Genomic DNA, 21,804 nt, shown 5'->3' on the forward strand with positions numbered 1-21,804 from the left:
CAAGAACACGGTGGCACGGTGGTTAGCACTGCTGCCTCACAGCGCCAGAGACCCAGTTCAATTCCCGCCTATGGCAACTGTTTGTGTGGAGTTTGCACATTCTCCCCGTGTCTGCGTGGGTTTCCTCCCACAGTCCAAAGATGTGCAGGTTAGGTGAATTGGCCGTGCTAAATTGCCCATAGTGTTAGATGAAGGGGTAAATGTAAGGGAATGGGTATGGGTGGGTTGCTCTTTGGAGGGTCGGTGTGGACTTATTGGGCCGAAGGGCCTGTTTCCACTGTGTAATCTAATCTAAAAACACAGCAGCAAAAACAGAAGCTGCTGGAAAAGCCCAGCAGGTCTGGCAACATCTGAGAAGAGAATCACAGTTAATGTTTTGGGACCTTTCCTGTATATCATATGATAGTCCCAAAGGCTGTTAGGTGCCTTTTTACAGAAAGATCTCTGGAAAAGGGCCCAGGCTCTATTTCAAATTGAGAAACTGCATAGAAATACCATAGCCTTCAGACATTGGCACTTTGATATGGTTTAACTGGAGTGTGACCACCTGACAACTGGTCCATTCCATCTTTGGGTCATCTTACCCACCCAGTGCTCAAGGATGAAACCACGTGGTCAAGACCAATGCACATCTCCTATGTTCAATAGGTATCAATAGACTCTTATACCATAGTCAGAGCAACAGCTCATGAGAATGCTGAGAGATGCCCGTACGTTTTGCACTATGCCTTTAGTACCTGCCATTTTATTGATTCCCATAACTTGGCATCTACATGAAGCTGAGCAATGTTAGTTGTGTCCTCTTTGCTCTTGTGGGAACTGGTTGGAGCAGTCACGACCCATTCACCTGCTCTTGCATTTAGCTTCTGGTCAGCATGAATAAGATAGTAAATTAACTGCATTTTGGAAGATTGCTGAGGAAGCTCTGCCCATGCGGCCACACAATCTATAAATGACCCATATTTTGGATAATGACTCAACTCCACTTCTCTGGTAAAACCTAGCCCATTGTCGCAAAAGCAACTCCAGAAATGTAAGGAGCTGTATTCCAACAATCAGAAACAAAGAACCGAATGCTGGAAATCTGAAAATAAAACTGAGCTAATCACTAGCCGATCCTGGGTATGGAGGGACTGTATTATGAGGTGAGATTGGGTAGGTTTAGAGGAATGAGAGGCGACTTTATTGAAAAATATAAGATTCTTAGGGAAGTTGACCGGCTAGATGTAGAAAAGTTGTTTCCTTTGAAGTGAACATCTAGGACCAGAGGGCATAATCTCACAATAAGGGTCACGCATTTAAGACTAACATGAGAAGAATTTTCTTTTGAGGATAGGGAATCGAAGGAATTCTTTACCAATGAGGCTGTCAAGACTCCTTCATTAAGTATATTTAAAGACTGAGTTAAATTTTTAATCAGTAAGGGCGGGTTATTGGGAAAAGACAGGAAAGTGGAATTGAGGGTTATCAGAACAGCCATGATCTCATTGAATGGCAGAGCAAAATCAATGGGCTGAATGGTCTGCTTCTGCTCCTGTGTCTTTAACCTTACAAACTATTGTACAAAGTGCATAAATGTAAAGTTTCCAGTAACTACTTGAAGTGCTTTGTCAATAAAGCATTGTGGAAGTGATCGATTGAGTTCCATTTGTAGTTTGATTTAACACGCACTTTGTTTTAATGACCCTTATTGTTATTGCCAACCGTAACTTTCTTTTCAATAGATGGCAACTGTTGAACATTGCATAGTCCATATCACCTGTGTTTTATAGCAGGTTTTCTTCAATTTATTACGTTACCAATGGGGAATAGTGTTTTGCTGGGTAAATGAAACAGTATCACTAAGTATTATAAATATGTATTATCATCACCTATTATTTATGGCCTTATTCTCAATATTATGGATTTATACTATAATTCCCGTAACCACCCCCATAATTTAATGTCTTGTCGAGCCAATGCATGTGTTTCTGTGTGGTTACGTGATGTATCAAATAACTTGGAATCTGTTTTTATGTATTTTCTGTATTGCTTATAATCAAATTACTGTGTGAATTCACATCATGGTGAATTAGCAGGCATGCTAGATTATAAATCTGACAAATTGACTGACTGCACAACTGTATTTATTAAATAATTACTCTTTGCAGTTGTATATGTTTTTCTTTGTAGATGCTAGTGTTTCATGCCATTTAATGGTGTGGTATTCTGATAACTATAAAATTCAACAAAAGAGACTTGATTGGTCGAATGACATCCACACTTTCCTTCTGAGTAAGAATTGTTCTTTCTTTCTGGTCTTCTTTCTTACTGATCAAATCCTATACTTTGTCTAGTAACATTAATATATGTTTCACAAATAATTACCATTCTTAAAAACTCAGAGGGTTGCTCAAAGTTTGTGAGAAGATTGTGAGAAGAGTTACAAATCAGAGGGTTGCTTTTCAGACTGGAAGCCTGTAACCAGCAGTGTGCCACAAGGATCAGTGCTGGATCCATTGCTTTTTGCCATTTAGATAAATGATTTGGGTGAGAATATAGGAGGTATGGTTAGTAAGTTTGCAGATGATGCCTAAATAGGTGGTGTGGTAGACAGTGAAGAAGATTATCTCAAACTACAATGGGACCATGATCAGCTGGGCCAATGGTCCAAGGAATGGCCGATGGAGTTTAATTTAGATAAATGTGAGATGTTGCATTTTGGTACGGCAAACCAGGACAGAACTTAAATTTAATGGTAGGGCCCTGGGGAGTGTCACCAAAAAAAGGAGACCGAGGGATGTGCGTCGTTCCTTGAAAGTGGGGTTGCGGGCAGACAGGGTGGTTAAGAAAGCATTTGGCATGCTTACCTTTTATGGGTCACAGCATTGAACATAGGAGTTGGAATGTCCTGTTGCGGCTGTACAGGACGTTGGTGAGGCCACTTTTAGAACACTGCATACAATTCTGATCGCCCTTCTATAGGAAGGATGTTGTTACCCTTGAGAGAATGCAGAAAATATTTACAAGGATTTTGCCGGGTTTGGAGGTTTGAGTTATAGCAAGAGGCTGAATAGGCTGGAGCTTTTTTCCCTGATGAATTGGAGGCTGAGGGATGATCTTTAGAGGTTTATAAAATAATGAGGGGCATGGATAGGGTGAATAGCCAGGTCTTTTTCCAATGGTGAGGGAGTCCAAAACTAGAGGTCGTAGATTTAAGGTGAGGGGGAAGGATTTAAAAGCGCCAAAAGAGGTCTTTTTTTTTCATGTAGAGGGCCGTCGGTAAATGGAAAGAGCTGCCAGAGGAAGTGGTGGAGACTGAGACAATTGCAACATTTAAAAAGCATCTGGTTGGGTATAAGATCAGGAAGAGTTTAGAGGGATATAGGCCAAATGCTGGCAAGTGGAAGTAGATCAGATTGGGATGTCTGGTCTGCACGGATAAGTTGGACCAAAGGGTCTGTTTCCCTCTTGTATGACTCTATTATCTTTATTTGAACCTGTTTACCTATCAATGCTGCTCTTTTATACACTTGGTCTTTTAAGGCACCTCTTTGACCAAGCTTTAGGGAATCTGACCTAGTATTTACTTTTATGGTTTGATGTCAAATTATGGTTTGCTGGTGCTTCTTTTAAGCATGTTGGAACAAGTCACCATGTTAAATATGCTGTATAAATGCTTAAAAAAAAAATAGCAAAATACTGCAGTTGCTGGAGATCCAACACAAAGACAGGAGGTGCTCGGGAAACTCAGCAGCTCTGGCTGCATCTTGGGAGAGAAGCAGTTGTTTCAAGTCAAATGTGACTAAGTTCTAAAGTATTCAGAACTTTGCTTCTGAAGAAGAGTCACATTGAGTTCAATGTTAACTCTGTTTCTTCAGATGCTACCAGACCTGATAAGCTTCTGATTTTGGTCACAACAATAACTAGCATATATATGGACAAAATGCCCAGTCAAGGTCAACTAATTTGATGTGAGAAGTATTTTTATTTAAGAAGAAATATATCCTGGTTTTAATTAGCACTTTCCATCATTGTGAAAAGTTAAGCATAGGAAATGTTGATTTGAAATTGTTTTTGATTTTTGGAGCTGTATCATTATTGGCGAGAAGGAAAGGCAAAGGAGTGGGTTTTTTTCAATCTGACGTATCAAAATCTACAATTGTCATTTACTGTGTCATTGTTTTTTCTTTGTTCCAGTGTCAGCTGTAGGATATCAGGATACGAAGTCGAATTTCAGGCATCTTTGTCCGAAGTAGAAAATGAATACTGCTTTGGGGCTCATCAGTATAACTTGATAACAGATCAACTACGTACGTATACTCCATAAACTATCATCAAAGTGAAAAAGGTAAGTTCAGTTTGCCTCTAGTCTCTAGCATAATATTAATGAAGATTGGTGCTACTCAGAATATGAAAATGAACTGTTCATTTAAGAGAGCTAAACTTCATGAAGATATATTATGAGACTGGAAAGGACTGTGAACAGAAGTACAATTCCACACTTGATAAAGGATAGTTGCTGAATGCTCTCTTGTTTATATTTCTGCTCTATTTTCTATAACAATTGAAACTGCAAGTAACCACAGTGGTCATTAACAAGATGAAAATTTTGAGGTGTGAAGAAAAAGACACTTTGGTTTTCAGGAGAACATTAGTATCTGTTATTATGTGTACTGGCCATTATTCCAAGAGTGTTTTGAGTACAGGAAAAAGGTACTGGACCTTGATGAGACTATACTTGAAGTATTGTGTGCAGTTTTAGTCTCCTTACCGAAAAGCAAGTGCAAAGGAGGTTCAGCAGATTGATTTCTGGGGTGGCAGGTTTATTGTATGAAGAGAGACTGGGGCAACTGGGCCTGTATTCACTGGGGTTTAGAAGAATGAGAGAGCATCACATTGAAACGTATATAAATTCTGACTGACTGGGATGTTTTACTTGGCTGGGGAACTGCAGCAAGGTGTCACCATTTCAGTATATGGAGTAAGCCATTTTGGACTGAGATGACAAACTTCTTCACTCAAAGTGAACTTGTGGAATTCTCTAGCACATAAGGCTGAAGAAGCCAAATCACTGAATATATTACATAAATAGATTTCTAGAAGTTAAAGGGGGATGGGCTAAGGAGTATAGTTTTGAGTTAGAGCATCAGCTGTGTCATATTGAATTGCGAAGTGGGCTTGATGAGCAAATGGCCTGCTCCTCCTGTTTTCTGTATTCTATTGTTCAACTGATCAGTCTTCAGTAGTAAAGAGGTCCAGCTGTAATTTAGTGCATTTTGTGACTTTGAACAGTTGCTCAGATAGATTGGAGCAAAGCCTTTTGAGATTTCAGATAAGGATTGGTAAGTCTTTTGGAACGAGAAGGCTTGTCATAGAGTGCATATATTGTGAAGTTCTGGGATTGCTAACATTTGGAAATAAAGAGTGGCACAAAGACTGTTGAATTTTTTAAAAAGTAACAAAGCAAAATGTTCCAGATGCAAGGATTCCAAAAAGTATTAAAGGGCTGGAAATGCTCAACAAGTCTCTGTGTCTACAGGTGGTATCTCAAGCCTTTGACTGTTCCTCAGGATTAATATTTACAAAGGGTCAAATGCTGAAGCAGTGCTGTTTTTTCAACAGTTGCTGCCATTCTTGTTTCCTGCTTTTTTTGTAATTTTAAAATATCACCATTGGTAAGGGAGTATTTCAGAAAGCCTTTCTATCTTTTATTTTTACCCCCCACACCAACCCTGCCCCAAGAGAGTCCAGCATTAATGTTCCTTTTTATCTTGTGTTATGACAGTGAGTTTTGTGAAGTAAAATGTTCAAGTCAAACAAAAAAATCATTCTTGTACCATATTAACTTCAGCCTGGATAGCTAATATGGTAATGGAATCAGATCAGAAGCATGTGAAAGTGGTGAGAGCTAAAATTGGTGGTTGATAATAAACAAGAGCAAATTTTGACGAGTCAGATTTGATTTTTAAAATGTCCATTATTGTTAGGTAACTACTGCAGAGGAGTTTATGGCAGTAATAATAAAGGAATAAAATTGGGTATAACTAATGTGGAAAATGTTTCTGGAAAATGCTTGCATTGTAAACAGTGCGGACAAATGAGAGGTTCGGTAATTGGTCCCTTCTAAAAGAGACTGTGTGAATGGAGGTCATGTGCATCACTACCTGAACTTTGAAACCGTGTTAATAAGATGCTCTTATTTGTGCTGGAGTGAGTTTCTTTTGTAAATATTGTTGCAATGATTTGAAAGGATCTGTTTGATTCACAATGATGGAAGGCCTGAAACACACCACTCCGCTCCAGATCTGCTGTTTCCTCTCCTTCCACCCGCTGCTGCCTTCACGCCCCCAAGTCCTAACCTATTCAACCATGTTTCTATGAGCCATCACTTTTATCTGATTCTTTCTATACTCCAATCTTGGCAGTTTTTGATTATCTTTCTTGGCTGAAGTAAAGGCGACTGACTGTGTGGAGTTTGTACCTTCTCCCGGTGTTTGCATGGGTTTCCTCCGGGTGCTCCGGTTTCCTCCCACAGTCCAAGGATGTGCAGGTTAGGTGAATTGGCCATGCTAAATTGCCTGTAGTGTTAGCTAAGGGGTAAATGTAGGGGTATGAGTGGGTTGCGCTTCGGCGGGTCGGTGTGGACTTGTTGGGCCAAAGGGCCTGTTTCCACACTGTAATGTAATGTAATCTAATCTAATCTGATGATGAATACTTTTGCTTGAACCGTATCTCTTGCCCTAGTCAAGTCACAAATTTGCAGTCATGTCAGTTTCTGTCCTCCCTGCTTCTGTTCCTTTCCCCCCACACCCCCAACATTCCATCATTGACTGGGTCCAACTACCTCTTTATCTCTAATCTCCCTTTCTAACAAGTTCCCTTTTACTCTAATCTCTCCCAGTTTCTTGAATCCTTTGTCACCTTTAGCTCAATGGTAGCATTCTCACCTCTTTGTTAGAAGATATTGGGGTCAAGTAACGCTTAGGAGACTTGAGTGTATGAGCCAGATTGTACTGAATAACATGCCCCCTTTCAGATGTGATGTCAAACAGTGATCCTGATTGACTACTTGAGTAGATCTAAAATATTCTGTGACACCATTTCAAAGAAGAACAAGCAAGCTTCCACCATGTCCTGATCATAATTTCTGTCTCAACCAATATCATCAAGCCAGATGATTTTGGTCATTATTGCTGGTTGTCAAATTGGTTATTATGTGACATTTCACTACTTCAGAAAATACTCCTTTGGCTGTAAAGTGTTTTTGGGGTGCACTGAAGTCATGAAAGGTACATTGTTTGATCTAGTATTGATGTTCAAAACCCACATCTTTCTCTTCATTTCTAAGTTTTACAACAGTCTACTCACACCATTGCTTCTCTCCCCTCACCACCGCCATTATTGCTGAAAAATTAGTTTCATTTTCTTAACATTGCCCTTATCAGGTTTCCATCTTTCAGTTTCCAATATGCTCATGCATATGAAGTTGAGCAATCGTCCGTCCTCATCACAAGTTACTTCATTAATGTACATTAAATTTTCAAAACTTTATCTGCAGAGCTTTTCAATTCCCTTTTTTGCTCCATGCTGGTGTTCCTTCTCTTTAGTCCCCTTAGTATCCTCTGCATGTGTCTTCTGCACAAATACTTTTTCATCCTTTTGATCTCTTGCTTTTTGTCCGTCATTTGCCTCAGCCCCAAATTCTGGTACTTCCTCTTTTTTTTAAAGCCTATGTCCAATTCTAAAACAAATGTTCCCAAAACCATTCAGGTGGTACTGTTTCAGTCATCTCTCTTATCTTGACATGACAGTTGGAATCTTCTGCTATTTCTCATGGTGAGTTTGGTGTTGGGAATGCACTTAATCAGCTGGGAGGATGATGCAGTGTTGCTTATGTACCATCTGACAACCAAGGCCCCTGTCACCTCTCAGATCCAGCTGATATCCATCTCTGCATTCCCTACTAACCTAAGTTCTTTTCTTACCCCTACCTGTTTTGCTATCCATCCCCATTAAGACCTCAGAAAATGAAAGTTTTTAATCATACCTTTTAGATTGTATGGATGTTTATTTTATGGTACTTATCCTATTTTTAATACAGATTTGAAAGATAAGTATGCCACTATGGAAATTGTAATCTTAGAATGTACTAACTACCTTTTGTCATTTTTTGAGTTTTTGTGGCAGGTTGCAGTGCAGTCCTCCCAAGCCTATTTTTACAAATGTTCTTTTTTTTTCACTACCGGTTAGTAAGTTGTAAATTTATCTTTTTGGTTGAAGTGCTGTCTCTTCAGATCGACACTTCAAAGAATGAAATGTCAGTGCGCAATTCATTCTGTGAATGAATTGAAGTACAAAGGTCTGTAATGTCGGAAGCTGATGTTTTTTGTGTAGGATGCTTCACAAAAGATTGCAAAGTCTACTTCATATGGTTTTACTATTGTTATTTGTAGAGTTTCATTTGTGCCAAAATTCCTTCGAAGCAAAGCATAATTTCACTTTGCTGGATTGCTGGTTTCAATTCTTCCCACAACTGTAGAGTGACAAATTCACATCATGAGTGTATTATAAGGCAGTAATTTGATTGTTGCATCACAAGCTGCATTATAAGATAAAAAGAACAAAGCTTTAACAATGTCTGAATGTTACCTGAACTAGACAAGATTACGATCTCTCAAATCCTGCCTTTTTGATTTTATAGTAAATGTTTGGCATTACTTATCTTGATGTAAGCCTGAAACTGGAAATGTTAAGATATCGAGAATGTTTCATACTGACAGAATGAAAACTGTATCATGGCTATACCCAGATATTCCAGATTTGGTTATGCTGTTGGATCAGTCCCAGCTAGGGGCCCAGAGGAAAACTTAAAGAATTCTTAACACATTTAAGAAAACATACATTTTTAGGTCACTCATCTGTTGGCAATAACTCTATTTTTTGGCTCAACACATGCTTCCTTACGGCTGAGCGTTTCCATCATTTTATGATTTTTCCACAGCTACCATATTATAATTTTTGAAGAGTTATTCTGGTTTGTTCACACACAGTTTAAGAATGGGTCAGCTTTCTAGCTACTGTCATGGAAAATTATACAAAGACAGTTAAAAGAGAGCAGAATAAATCATTGATATATCTCCCCTGGATTTAGAAACTTGAGTAAAACTCTTGCTTCCTCTCCTTCATGAGATTTTGGTTATCTAGTTTGAGTGCAGGAAGGTTCTCTTGATCAATGATATTAATAAATCTACAATGCCAGCAGCTGATTTTTTTTTTTATCTCCTTTGAGTCATTGAGAAAGAGAAAATCAGCGAATGCTTCTTGCTTCTGTTTGACATTTATGAAACCCCATAGAAGGTGACATTTGCTGCAACCAAATTTGGGCTATGCCATGATGATCTTAAGTCAAAGAACCTGCTTATGCTCTTTGTTTATTGCTAACTGAAATTGAGAAATCTATGGTAGACCTTATTCTTAAACCAATTCATTCCACGTTGAAGCAGGCATTCCTCCAATATTGTTTGATAGGGACAGTTTAAGCTGTGTTTTTCTTTCTTTCCCAGTTTATCATTTGAGACTTAAAATAAATGACTGATGCTCAAAGATGAGAGCTAATGAGTGAGTGTTGATGGTCATAAAAGATGATGCAGTGTTCTGACCAGATATCCACAGTGATTCCTGGATTATGATCTGCAGTGGGAACCCTTGTGATCCATGAAGAAGAAATAGCTATCGTCCCATTTCCCCCCTTGGTCGAAGCAAAACACTCAGACACAGTATAGTTTTACTTCTTCCATCTTTATTCCGGGCCCTGGAGGCAGACAGAACAATTGCCCATGTGCACAGGGACATGAGTTCTCGATCTGCTCTTTCAAACAGCAGTTTCTTAATGAATTATGTTGTCACTTTACAGGGAGAAGCATCCAGATAAGGCAACATATATATTGATTGGATGATCATTACAATCAGCGAATGTCAGTAGTAAAGATTAAGCCATCTGCTGTTATACAATGATTAACTTCACTTTTCACCTTGTTAACTGACTTTACATACTGAATGTTTCTAATATTGTTAAATGGCTCCACATACTGAATGCTTTTCCACCTTGTTAACCCAGCACCCCATTGTTAACTGCAAGTTCTTATCTGATCTGAGTCATTCTCAGCTGAACCTCTTGTTTCACAAAACTCAAAACTTTATTCTTTCCCTACCTGGTCATATCCTATACACATGGTCATGACATGCAATATCTATGAAATGACATTTGTTATTGAACCATAATAGCACAGTGCTATGAAGGTAGAAGAAAATATATTTGAACGGAATTATTAAGAGATTTTCAACTCTGCCGATGGCTGATTAGAGTAACTGAAAACATTGTTAGGAAATACCTGATGATCAGAACTTTAGGAAGTGGAAGTCGGATGCTAACTGGGGGGTAGATAAGGGCAGATATGCAGATTTATTTTATTGAAGAAGAAGGTGATGATGTCTTTGAATTATGTTGGAGTTGAGTGGAGGGTGTGATGATAGGCTTGCTGAAGGCAAGATGGAAATGAACATTTAACTTTCTCATGAGAATGCACAGATCTGAAACACAATTCTGTTTCTTTTTCCACAGTTAATGCTAGATCTACAGACAATGTTTCTATCATGTTCTGTTTTTATTACAAATTTCCAGCATCTGCAATATTTTGCTTTAGGAGCAGAATTAGAGGATTATAGGATTAGAGATGATTTTAGAAATTGGCAGAGAATGAGGCTGCAATGATTAAATTAGATTAGGTACCCTATAGTATGGAAACAGATCCTTTGTCCCAACAAGTCCACACCGACCCTCCAGAGCGTAACCCACCCAGACCCATTCACCTACCCTATATTTACTAATGCACCTAACAATATTGGCAATTTAGCGTGTCCCATTCACCTGACCTGCACATTCTTTGGACTGTGGGAGGAAACCAGAGCATCCAGAGGAAACCCATGCAGACACGGGGCGAATGTGCAGGTAATCAAAAATTCCACAGATTCACTACTCTGTGAGCTAGTGTAGATCAGCAAGCACGCAGGTGTTGGTGAAGGAGACAGGTGACAGTGTTTTGGATGACCTCTGATTTTTGAGCATTGAGGTGAGACAGAAACGTGTAGAAATAGTGAAATCTAGCAAGTTCAATACATATGAGTGCATAAGTTTGAGATACTTTAGTGAACTTGTCATAAATCAAATCTAATCTTTTATAGTTTCAGACAAAATGCAGTCCTCAATGTTGATATGTTGCATTGCATTTTCTGCTGATCTTCCCAAATCAGGCAATGTATAGCTATTGTTTCTACCTTACCCTCTTGGGATTCTAAATAGATTTGATTGAATTTTGAATCTGCCATGTATGTTGGGTAGAGAGCAAGCTTTCAGTGATCTATAATTTATTGTAAATTTGCCACAAGTTTAAAAAAGAGCTTTAGAAACTGTATTTGTATTCATAGAGCATTCTGTGAAATGTAAAGTTGAGGTTCATTAAAATTAATGCTTAAACACAAACAGTTTTAAAAGCTAATCCCTCCTAAATCACACTTTCCCTTTTATTGATATTGATGCCATAGGACTTGGAGGCAGGTGTAGCCCATTCAGCACATCAAGTCTCCTCCAATATTCAGTGAGAACATGGATGACCTGATGATCCTCAACTCTGCTTTGTTGCCTTTTTCCCATAACCCTTGATCCCTTTACAGTTTAAAAAGTCTCTCTATCTTTGCCTTAAATATACTTAATGACTTTTCCAGTCCTCTGGGGTAACAAATTCCACAGGCTCATTATTCTGAGAGAAGAAACTACTTCTCACCTCTATCTTAAATGGATGAGTGCTTACTTTAAGATTACGCCATCTGGCCATAAGGGGAAACAACATTTCTGCATCCTTGTCAAGTTCCTGAAAATCTTGTATGTTTCAATAACTTTGCCTCTTATTCTTCTAAACTCCAATGACCTACTTTGACTTCTATTCATAGAACAGTCCCTCCATACCTGTGATCGCCCTCGTGAGCCTTTTTTGGACTGCCTGCAATACCCTATACCTTTCCTTATAAAAGGGGCCCAAAATTGTTTCTAGCATTTGAGCTGAGTCTGACTAATGTCTTGTATAGTTTAGACAATATTAGTGCAAGTGACAAAAAGATTGGTCAACAGATTATAAAGTGTCTTGAGGAGGAAAGTTTAGAGCCTGAACATCTGAAGGCATCACTAACAATGATAGAGTAATTAAATACGATAAGCTGAAGACATTAGAATTAACTCTGAGACAATTATGCTCATTTTTGGGCTGGAGGAGATTACGTGGATAAATGGATAAAGCCCAGAAGGAATTTGAAAGTAAAAATGTTAAGCTTAAATTAATTACTTTGTATCAAAAGTTGTTTCTTGTATCTTCATTTCTCTTTTCGCATCAGTTGATAATATTGATTTTGGAACATGTGTCATCCTCCTCTTCATTTGGCTGAGAATTTAAACTATTTTTGGTTTTCATCCATTTTTTTTCTTTCGCAGTTGGAAAAGTGCTGCCCCAAGATACTAATTAAAAAGCTCCTCTCCTTACTATTCTTCCATGAAATACAACAGCACTCTTAGGAGGCCAACAGAATTTCTGGGAGCAAAAGGTGAAGGCACTTGAAAACTGAAATTAATCTCCTTCCTACTGCGAAATTTTAAAAAAATTGCAAATTGTTGTCACACTTGTGGCAATGTGTTCAACAGTATCAAACTGGCAATTTATTTTTCATGTGCAAAATTTCTAATATGCCATGCATTTAGTAACTAGTATGCATTTTAAAAAATATTTATGGATTTAGTGATGTACCATGTTTTTAACTCTTAATCAGATGCATGAAACTTTATTTATATAATGTAGTGTGGATTAGTATTCACACTCATTTTTAAAAAAAAATCTGCAGTGGATTTAATTTCTAGATGCTACCCTAATTGACTTTGGAATGGGCTTCCAACACAAACTGGTTATCAGAGTGGACATTCTTTCTGCTGTTATAGAGTCATGAAGTATTACAGCATGAAAAGAGGCCCTTCAGCCTATGTACCGCTAGTCATAGAATACCAATATACTCTAAACCCATTTCTCAGCATTTGACTGCAGTTGTGTATGCTATGGCATTTCAAGTGTTCATCTAAATATTACTAAAATGTTATAATGGTTCCTGCTTCAACACTCTTTCATCCATCAACCTGTAGGAGAAAAAAAGTCTTCATTAAATCCCCTCTAAACCTCCTGCCACTTACCTTAAATGACATCCCTGGTAATTGAGGAGAAAGTGAGGTCTGCAGACGCTGGAGATCAAAGCTGAAACTTTATTGCTGGAACAGCACAGCAGGTCAGGCAGCATCTAGGGAACAGAAGATTCGACGTTTCGGGCACATGCCCTTCTTCAGGAATGAGCAGAGAGTGTTCAGCAGGAGAAGATAAAAGGTAGGGAGGAGGGACTTGGAGGAGGGGCGTTGGAAATGTGATAGGTGGAAAGAGGTCAAGGTGAGGGTGATAGGTCGGAGTAGGGTGGAGGCGGAGAGGTCAAGAAGAAGACTGCAGGTCAGGACGGCGGTGCCGGGCTGGAGGGATTCGGCTGAGACAAGGTGGGGGGAGGGGGGATGAAGAAACTGGTGAAGTCCAAGTTCATCCCCTGTGGTTGGAGGGTTCCCAGTCGGAAGATAAGACACTCCTCCTCCGACCGTCGCGTTGTTGTGGTTTGGCGGTGAATGAGTCCAATGACCTGCATATCCTCGGTGGAGTGGGAGGGGGAGTTGAAATGCTGTGCTACAGGGTGATTGGGTTGGTTCGTCCGGGTGGCCCAGAGGTGCTCTCTGAATCGCTCGGCAAGTAGGCGGCCTGTCTCCCCAATATAGAGGAGACCACACCGGCTGCAGCGGATGCAGTAGATAATGTGGGTGGAGGTGCAGGTGAATCTGTGGCGGATATGGAAGTTTCCTTTGGGGCCTTGGAGAGAAGTGAGGGGGGAGGTGTGGGCGCAAGTGTTGCACCTCCTGCGGTTGCAAGGGAAGGTGCCGGGAGTGGAGGTTGGGTTGGTGGGGGGTATGGATCTGACAAGGGAGTCGCGGAGGGAGTGGTCTCTACGGAAAGCTGATAGAGGAGGGGAGGGAAATATATCCTTGGTGGTGGGGTCCGTTTGGAGGTGGCGGAAGTGACGGCGGATGATGCGCTGTACATGGAGATTGGTGGGGTGGTAGGTGAGGACCAGTGGGGTTCTGTCCTGGTGGCGGTTGGAGGGGCGGGGCTCAAGGGCGGAGGAGCGGGAAGTGGAGGAGATGCGGTGGAGGGCATCGTCGATCACGTCGGGGGGGAAATTGCGCTCCTTGAAGAAGGAGGCCGTCTGTGTTGTGCGTATTTTGAACTGGTCCTCCTGGGAGCAGATGCGGCGGAGACGAAGGAATTGGGAGAATGGGATGGCGTTTTTACAGGGGGCGGGGTGGGAGGAGGTGTAGTCCAGGTAGCTGTGGGAGTCGGTCGGTTTGTAGTAGATGTCCGTGTTGATTCGGTCATCTGAGATAGAAACAGAAAGGTCTAGGAAGGGGAGGGAGGAGTCCGAGACTGTCCAGGTGAATTTGAGGTCGGGGTGGAAGGTGTTGGTGTAGTGGATGAACTGTTCAACCTCCTCGTGCGAGCACGAGGTACCAGATCCCTGGTAATTGACCTTCTGATAAGGAGTAAAGTTATTTATTTCTGGTGATCCTAACTATGCACTCCTAAGTCAGTGCCGAATGGGAAGTATCTAAAAACTTACATAGTCAGCATCTTTGAATTAAAATTATATGACCATAGCAGAGAAAATCAGAATTACTGGAGAAACTTTGCAGATCTGGCAGCAGCTGTTAGAAGAAAGCAGACGTGATGTTTTGAGTCCAGTGTCTCTTCATCAGAGCTTGTCAGAGTCACTGGACTTAAAGCATGACTGCTTTCTTCCCACAGATGTTGACAGATTTGAGTTTCTCCAACAATTTCAGTTTTTGTTTCAAACCTCCAACATCGTCAGTTTTTTGTTTTATTATAGCAGAGAAAATCGACCTGTTTCAATGAAATAAATAAAATCATTTCATGTAGGCTGTGTTCCAACAAGCTTCCACAATAACAATCAGTCAACCGCATAGCACTGGTTGAAAAAATGTTATTGCACACTTGTCAGCAGCTGCCACAGTTTGAAGTTATTATTTGTGCCATTAGCAAATATTTTAATAACAGTACCCATCTGGTGATTAGTTAGATTTATTGGACCGTACCTTAAATGGACTTGTAATTATGACAGCAATTTTCATAGTGGCTGTTCACTGTTTTGAGTGATGTGCCAAGTAACTAGCTGTGGGAAACTGACTCAATCCCATGAAATTTGTTCTCTGTTAGAACTCTCTTTTTTTGTCAGTAAAAGCCATATGGTAGCAGGCCACAGCATTTTTGTTTCAGCATTTATGAATAATTGCACTGTTTAATTTTGAGACTGGCAATAGTGCATTGTTCATAACCCAATTTAATAAGTCACAAAAGCATGAGTATGTATGTAAATCATGTGTGTAAAAAGAAAGGTTGGATGGCAAGCATCTTGCTTCATCTAACAAAATATGAAATTTTGATTCAGTATGTAATGCTTCCACATAAGTCCATGGTTTGTTTTTGTTTATAGTATGTAGCAGTCCTCAAGCTTTATATGATGTACAAAGAAAAATGATTAAGTAGTTTTATGATATACTCTAGTATAGTAGTATATGCACTAGAGTCATCAGCGTGGAAATAGACCCTTTGGTCCAACTAGTCGATGCTGACCATGAGCCCAAAATAAACTAATCCACTTGTCTGCATTTGTTCTATATCTTTCAAAACCTTTCCTATTCGTGTACTTATCCAAATGTTCTTTAAACAGTGTAACTGTACCTGTTTCCACCACTTCATCTGGTAGTTTATTCCACACACGAGCCACTCCTTTTTTTTAAATTACCCTCAGTCCTTTTTTAAAACTTTCTCCTCTCACCTTAAAAATATGTACCCTAGTTTTAACTTGCCCCACACTGGAGAAAAAGGCCTTGCTATACACTTTATCTATGCCACTCATGATTTCATAAACCTCTGTAAGAACACCCTTTAGCCTCCTATGTTCCAGTGAAAAAGTCCCAGCCTATTTTTGAAAACTCAAACCCCCTCTTCCTGGTAAATCTTTTCTGAACCCTCTCCAATTTAATAATGTCGTTGCTATAGCAGGACAACCAGAATTGCAACAGTACTCCAGAAGAGACCTCACCAATGTCTTGTACAACCTGAACATGATCTCCCAGTTTTTGTTCTCAAAGATCTGAGCAATGAAGGCAAGCATGCTAAATGCCACCTTGACCACACTGTCTGCCTGTGATGCAGATTTCAAACAATGATGTATCTGAACCCTGAGGTGTCTCTGTTCTACGACACCTCCCAGTGCTCTACCGTTAGTTGTACAAGTCCTGCCCTGTATTGCATTTTGATCAAAACAAACCTTGTATTTATCAAATTAAACTCTATCTGACACTGCTCAGCCCATTGATTAAGATCTCTTTGTAATCTTAGATAACCTTCTTCACTGTCCACGATACCACCAATTTTGGTGTCATCCATAAACCATGCATCCTATATTCTCGTCCAAATTGTTTTATATAAATGATGAACAAAAGTGGACCCAGTACTGATCCCTTGGAACACTGCTGGTCACAGACCTCCAGTCTGAAAAACAAACTCCACCACCCTCTGTCTCCTGCAGTCAAGTCAATCTTGTATCCTATTGGCAAACTCATCCTGAATCCCATGTGATCTAACTTTATTAATTAAGCTACCATGCGGAACCTTATCAAAGACTTTAGTAAAGTCCACATAAATAACATCTACTGCTCTGCCCTCAGCAATTTTTTTAGTTCATTTAAAAAAAACTCAGTCACTTTTGTGAGAAACTGTTTCCTTCTCAAAACCATACTGGCTCTCCCTAATCAGTCCTTGCTTGTCCAATTGCACTAATTTCAGAAATATAAGTTGTTTCTGATGAACCAAAACTTTTGAGACCATAACTTCATAATGAAGTAAATGACTTCATTTATTGGCTGATTTATACCAGGCCTAAAACAAAGCAAAACAGGTGCCGATACTGGTCATCACCAGCACAATTTGGAATGTTAATTGTATAGAATGATGCTGAAGACTTCTATTATGGATATTTTGTTTTCTCTATCTGGTCTGTTGACCTACATGAGAGTTGAAAACGGCTATTTGGATTAAAATCTTAAATAGTATATTGCAATCATTAAAGATGTTTGCCAAGTTAATTCTGAAGTTCCATTCCATCTATATTTGATTAATGCAAAGTGCAATTTTTTTTTGTTGGGAGCTTTAATGACAAACAAATGAGATTGGTGTCTGACTAAACATGGTTTCTAATCACGATTTCAAGAATTGTTTTTTAAAATATTGCATTAGGTGCTGAAATGGTAATTCCAAATTATGGTCATTTTAGTTTTAAAAAGAAACTTAAACAGAAGTTGCTGGATAAACTCAGCAGGTCTGATACATCTGTGAAGAGAAATCAAAGTTAATGTTTCTGGTCTGGTGACCCTTCCTCAAAATCTTTTCCAGCAACTTCTGTTTTTGGTTCTGATTTACAGGATCTGCAGTTCTTTTGGTTTTTAAAGAGAAACTTGCCTGCTGGATAAGAAGGAACTGACACTGACTCCTTGCTAGTTCCAGAAATGTTGCTTGTCTTCTGGCCCCTTTTTTTTAATATTAATTTGTCAGTAATGGCAAAGAATGAAGCAGGCTAATTAAATGTAAAGAAAGTCATGGCAAAACCATATTCGGTCCTCCTTAAATGTCCAGTGTGGATGACAGTTAAAGATTGTTCTTTATATCTATTTTTCTTCTCTGCCCTAAACCATAGATGTTTGAGACAATTGTGGTGGTACAGATTTAAATGAGTGCAAGGGTAGTAATACTAATGTGAATGAAATTATGCATACTAGGACTTGCATATAATTACAGGCCATTCTGCTATAATGTGCATTTCGTTAATGAGAATTTACTGTAACGCGATTGACAAATTGAGGACACTACATCTAAAGTTTGGACTTTTAAAGGAAGAAACTGGTCAGCATTTGGATGACATCAGTAGTTTAGCGCATGTTGCCCAAGTTTCTGTTTTACTTAAGCTAATTACAGATTGAAAATTAAAAGGGCTAATACAGTTATGATAGAGGCATATGGACATCCCATTGTACCATGTATCTTCCAGAATTTGATTGACTTCTCTTTAATTCTTAAATTAATTTGAAGGAAATTTGGTCATGTCAGGTGATTTTAATTTAAACACTGATATACATTCTAATATTATGATATTTATCCATTTTAAGATTGTTAAAGTATGATAAATGTATGACAATGCTAAACAGTAGTCACAGTATTGGAATTTTGGTGTTCTGCCTCTTGGGGAATTCTCTCAGTAACCTCTGTGTAGCTTTGTGTTTTCAGTTTTACCAATTTCTGCATGTTTAAAACGAGGCACAAGTATGTTAATACTATAATGTGCCTTTCCTATGCTTGCTGGTGTCTGAACTCTATGCTGTTGTCGTTTGTTTGAAAGAAATGTAATTCTGCCCTAATCTATATTATGTGGATTATAAACTAGTTTGAAGTTGTGCTTACTAAGTACTCTGTGCATTGCATACTTGAATGACTTCCTATTGTAAACAGAATTTCTTTATAAGTAATCTTACTCTGTAGTTAAGCAAAGATTCTTCATTTACAAGCATTCTGTTTCTAATTGCTACAATAGTTGAAAATATTTCTGAAATGGATCACGAATGAAATGAAATACAAATTGTTTTCTTAATGTTTTGTTTACAGTGGAGCGCAAATTGATAGATTAAAAGCCAGCATCTTAACTTCTCTCCTTTTTCCTGCCTGGTGCTTCTGAAAGAAACAGGCAATAGACTACTGGAAGATGTAGCAGGGGTTGGTATTGTTAGAAAATAGTAAACTAGACTTTTGAACAAGTTTTCAGAAGAAATTGCAAGTGTTGTAGTATACAAAGGCAAAAGCAAGAAATAAGTGAGTAGTCAGGAGTTGAGTGAGACTTGAAAGTCAAAAATCAGTGTTCCCATAGAAGTCCAGTTAATTTGAATAAATTGTGCATATATGTGAGTAAAATGAAGTCTTGGATATACCTATCTCAGAAATGTGACCATTGCAGAACTACTGGCCCAAATATTACTGTAAAAATAACAGTATATTAACAACAATGTTAAGCTACTATTGATATGTAAATTGTTGATCAAATTCAGGGAACTGAAATACATTGTGAATTATGAATTTGTAGACTTACAAAATGCTGCCTTTTGCTATTCACAAATAATACCCGCTCCTTCCACTTTGGAAGATTGCATTGTCCGAACAGATACAATGTAGGTGAAGGAACTGGGAGAATGGGATGGAATACATGCAGGACATGGAGTGGAAAGAGCTGTAGTGAAGGTAGCTATGGAAGTCAGTGGCTTTGTGGTGGATGGTAGTGGACAGTCCATTCCATGAAATGGAGACCGAGAAGTTGAAGAAAGGAAGGGAACTGTCTGAAATGGATGATGTGAAAGTTAGAGAGGTAGAAATTTGAGGCAAAGTGAACGAGTTTTTCAGGGTCCAGGAGGGAGCATGAAGCATCTTTCTTTTAACTTTGCTTGTTGCATTCTCTGTCACCATTTCTATTCCCCCAAAAACCCAGTGGGACTGTCTGTTCTTTACAGTTTGGCAGCTGGACACACCATTGTCTGCCATTCTTACATTCCAGTCACTTAATCTGAGCTATCAACAACCTTTCTCCCCATTATTGCATAAGTGCTACACACGCCAAACTTCTCTTCAGGTCTGATGAAGAGTCATCTAGACTTGGAAATATTAGCTTGCTTTCTCTACATGGATGCTACTTGACCACTGTGATCTCCAGCATTTTTTGTTTTCCGTTCATGTTCCAGCATCTGTAGTAATTTGCTCCTATTTTATTCCCACTGTAACTCTATTTCAAAGCTTGAGAATTGTCACAACCCCTAGTTAAGCTTGGGGCAGCTGTGACACCAGATGCCTATTAAACTGGAATACAGTTATAACTGTTCAACGGTGACCATCTCTGCCTCTGAGTTCATGACTGGAACCCTCGTTTGGGAAGTGCTTACCTACAGTATGGAATTGTCTCATTTATAACTGTTCAATATTGGGAACTGTCCATGTAGCAAAAGGATTCACTATATTTCTGTCACGCATGCTAGATGCATAAAACTGTTGGTCAATGCTGCCATCAGGTGGTCTAGCCAAGTTGCTTGACACAAAAGGTTCTTACCTCTAATGGATCAGCATCCCCCAGTCATTTTATGATGAGGTGTTTAGGCTGCCATCTTGACACCAAATGTTTTTCTGACTCTTCTTCACTTTAGTTTTGGATTCTTTGGTGATTGTTTGCCATGGAATGGTATTTTGTTCATGCAGTAATGGTGTGCTTTTGTGCCCAGCTTAATAAAAAGGAGATATGGTTTTGTAGATGAACATTAAATTTTTGTAGGATCTTATCCTTTTTTTAAAAAAGTACAGCTTCTACTTGATTAATGTATTTTACATACTAAAATTCTTGCACTTAAGGATACATCAAAAAGTTTCAGTTCTGAAAAACTATGTTTTGATATTGGATTTGTTGATTGTCTTTGGATTTTTTTAAATATAGGTATGATGTGAATATGCGGTGCCTGGCAGCTCGAGTTAACTACAAGACTCTTATTATCATCTGTGCTTTGTTTACACTGGTCACTGTACTTTTGTGGAACAAGTGCTCAAGTGATAAGGCAATCCAATTTCCAAGAGACTTGGGTCATCTGGAGGACCTGTTCAGAGGAGAAGGTTTGGAAAAGCAGGGAATTGACTCTGAAGGTAACAATGAAGTGAATAGCCTTTTGCAAGTGGGCAAGTCTCTCCCAAAACAACCATCAGCAGATGCATTCCATCAAGAACAGCAGAAAGCTCCACCTGTAGCCAGTCTTCTAAATAACAAACTGTTGGGACTTAAATATGAGGAGATGGATTGCTTAATAAATGATGACTATACTATAAAAGGACGGAAAGAAGGCAATGAAATTTATCTGCCTTTCACCTGGATCGAAAAATATTTTGAGGTCTATGGAAAAATTGCCCAGTATGATGGCTATGACAGATTTGAGTTTTCTCATAGCTATTCAAAAGTATATACTCCACGGGGTACTTATCGACCAGATGGGGTATTCATGTCCTTTGAAGGCTACAATGTGGAAGTCAGAGACCGTGTGAAATGCATCAGCGGCATTGAAGGTTGGTCTTGCTCTAGTAAAATTTTCCCTATCTATCTGACTGACTAACTTCTCTCTTCCTTCTTCACCTTGGATGGGTATTGCTCCCTGCTTTTGTTGATAATATTATATCCTTTTGTATAGACTTTTTTTTACAAAGACAATTTCTTTATATAATCTAGTTTATGAAAACCTGATTTGTCTGCTGATTTTCTTTTTTTAAATGTCTTACAAATTATAGTCCAGTTGCTGCTTGAGCAGATGACAGAGAGGGGGGAGGAAAAACCCTGTTATTTTGTTAAAACATTTAATTTTTTCATTCACTCAGCAACTTTAATTTTGAGATGTTTTGTATTACTTTATATAATTGTTTTGTTTTCAAAATTCTATAATTTTGCATGTTCTGCCTATGAACTCCAATTAGTTATAAACTGTCATGTGTTATTAAA

General features: G+C 38.9%; 1 protein-coding gene across 8 annotated transcripts in view; it reads left to right on the top strand.

Annotated features, from left to right (window-relative positions):
* Nucleotides 1–21,804, top strand: part of LOC122540910 (D-glucuronyl C5-epimerase-like) — a 100,627-nt gene that overhangs the window by 48,220 nt on the left and 30,603 nt on the right. For 5 of the 8 annotated variants that reach the window (XM_043677197.2, XM_087981424.1, XM_043677194.2 and 2 more), the window contains exons 2-3: nucleotides 4,180–4,330; nucleotides 20,761–21,377. In XM_043677197.2, coding sequence (XP_043533132.2) covers nucleotides 20,774–21,377 — 604 coding nt within the window. In that variant the 5' untranslated portion in view covers nucleotides 4,180–4,330; nucleotides 20,761–20,773. The remainder of the gene's footprint in view (nucleotides 1–4,179; nucleotides 4,331–20,760; nucleotides 21,378–21,804) is intronic. The other 3 variants (XM_087981426.1, XM_087981427.1, XM_087981428.1) reach the window with 1 other exon arrangement.

The sequence above is a fragment of the Chiloscyllium plagiosum genome, unplaced genomic scaffold, assembly GCF_037043375.1.
Source record: "Chiloscyllium plagiosum isolate Xiang-an unplaced genomic scaffold, Cpla_swu_hap1 HiC_scaffold_39, whole genome shotgun sequence".
NCBI lineage: Eukaryota > Metazoa > Chordata > Chondrichthyes > Orectolobiformes > Hemiscylliidae > Chiloscyllium > Chiloscyllium plagiosum.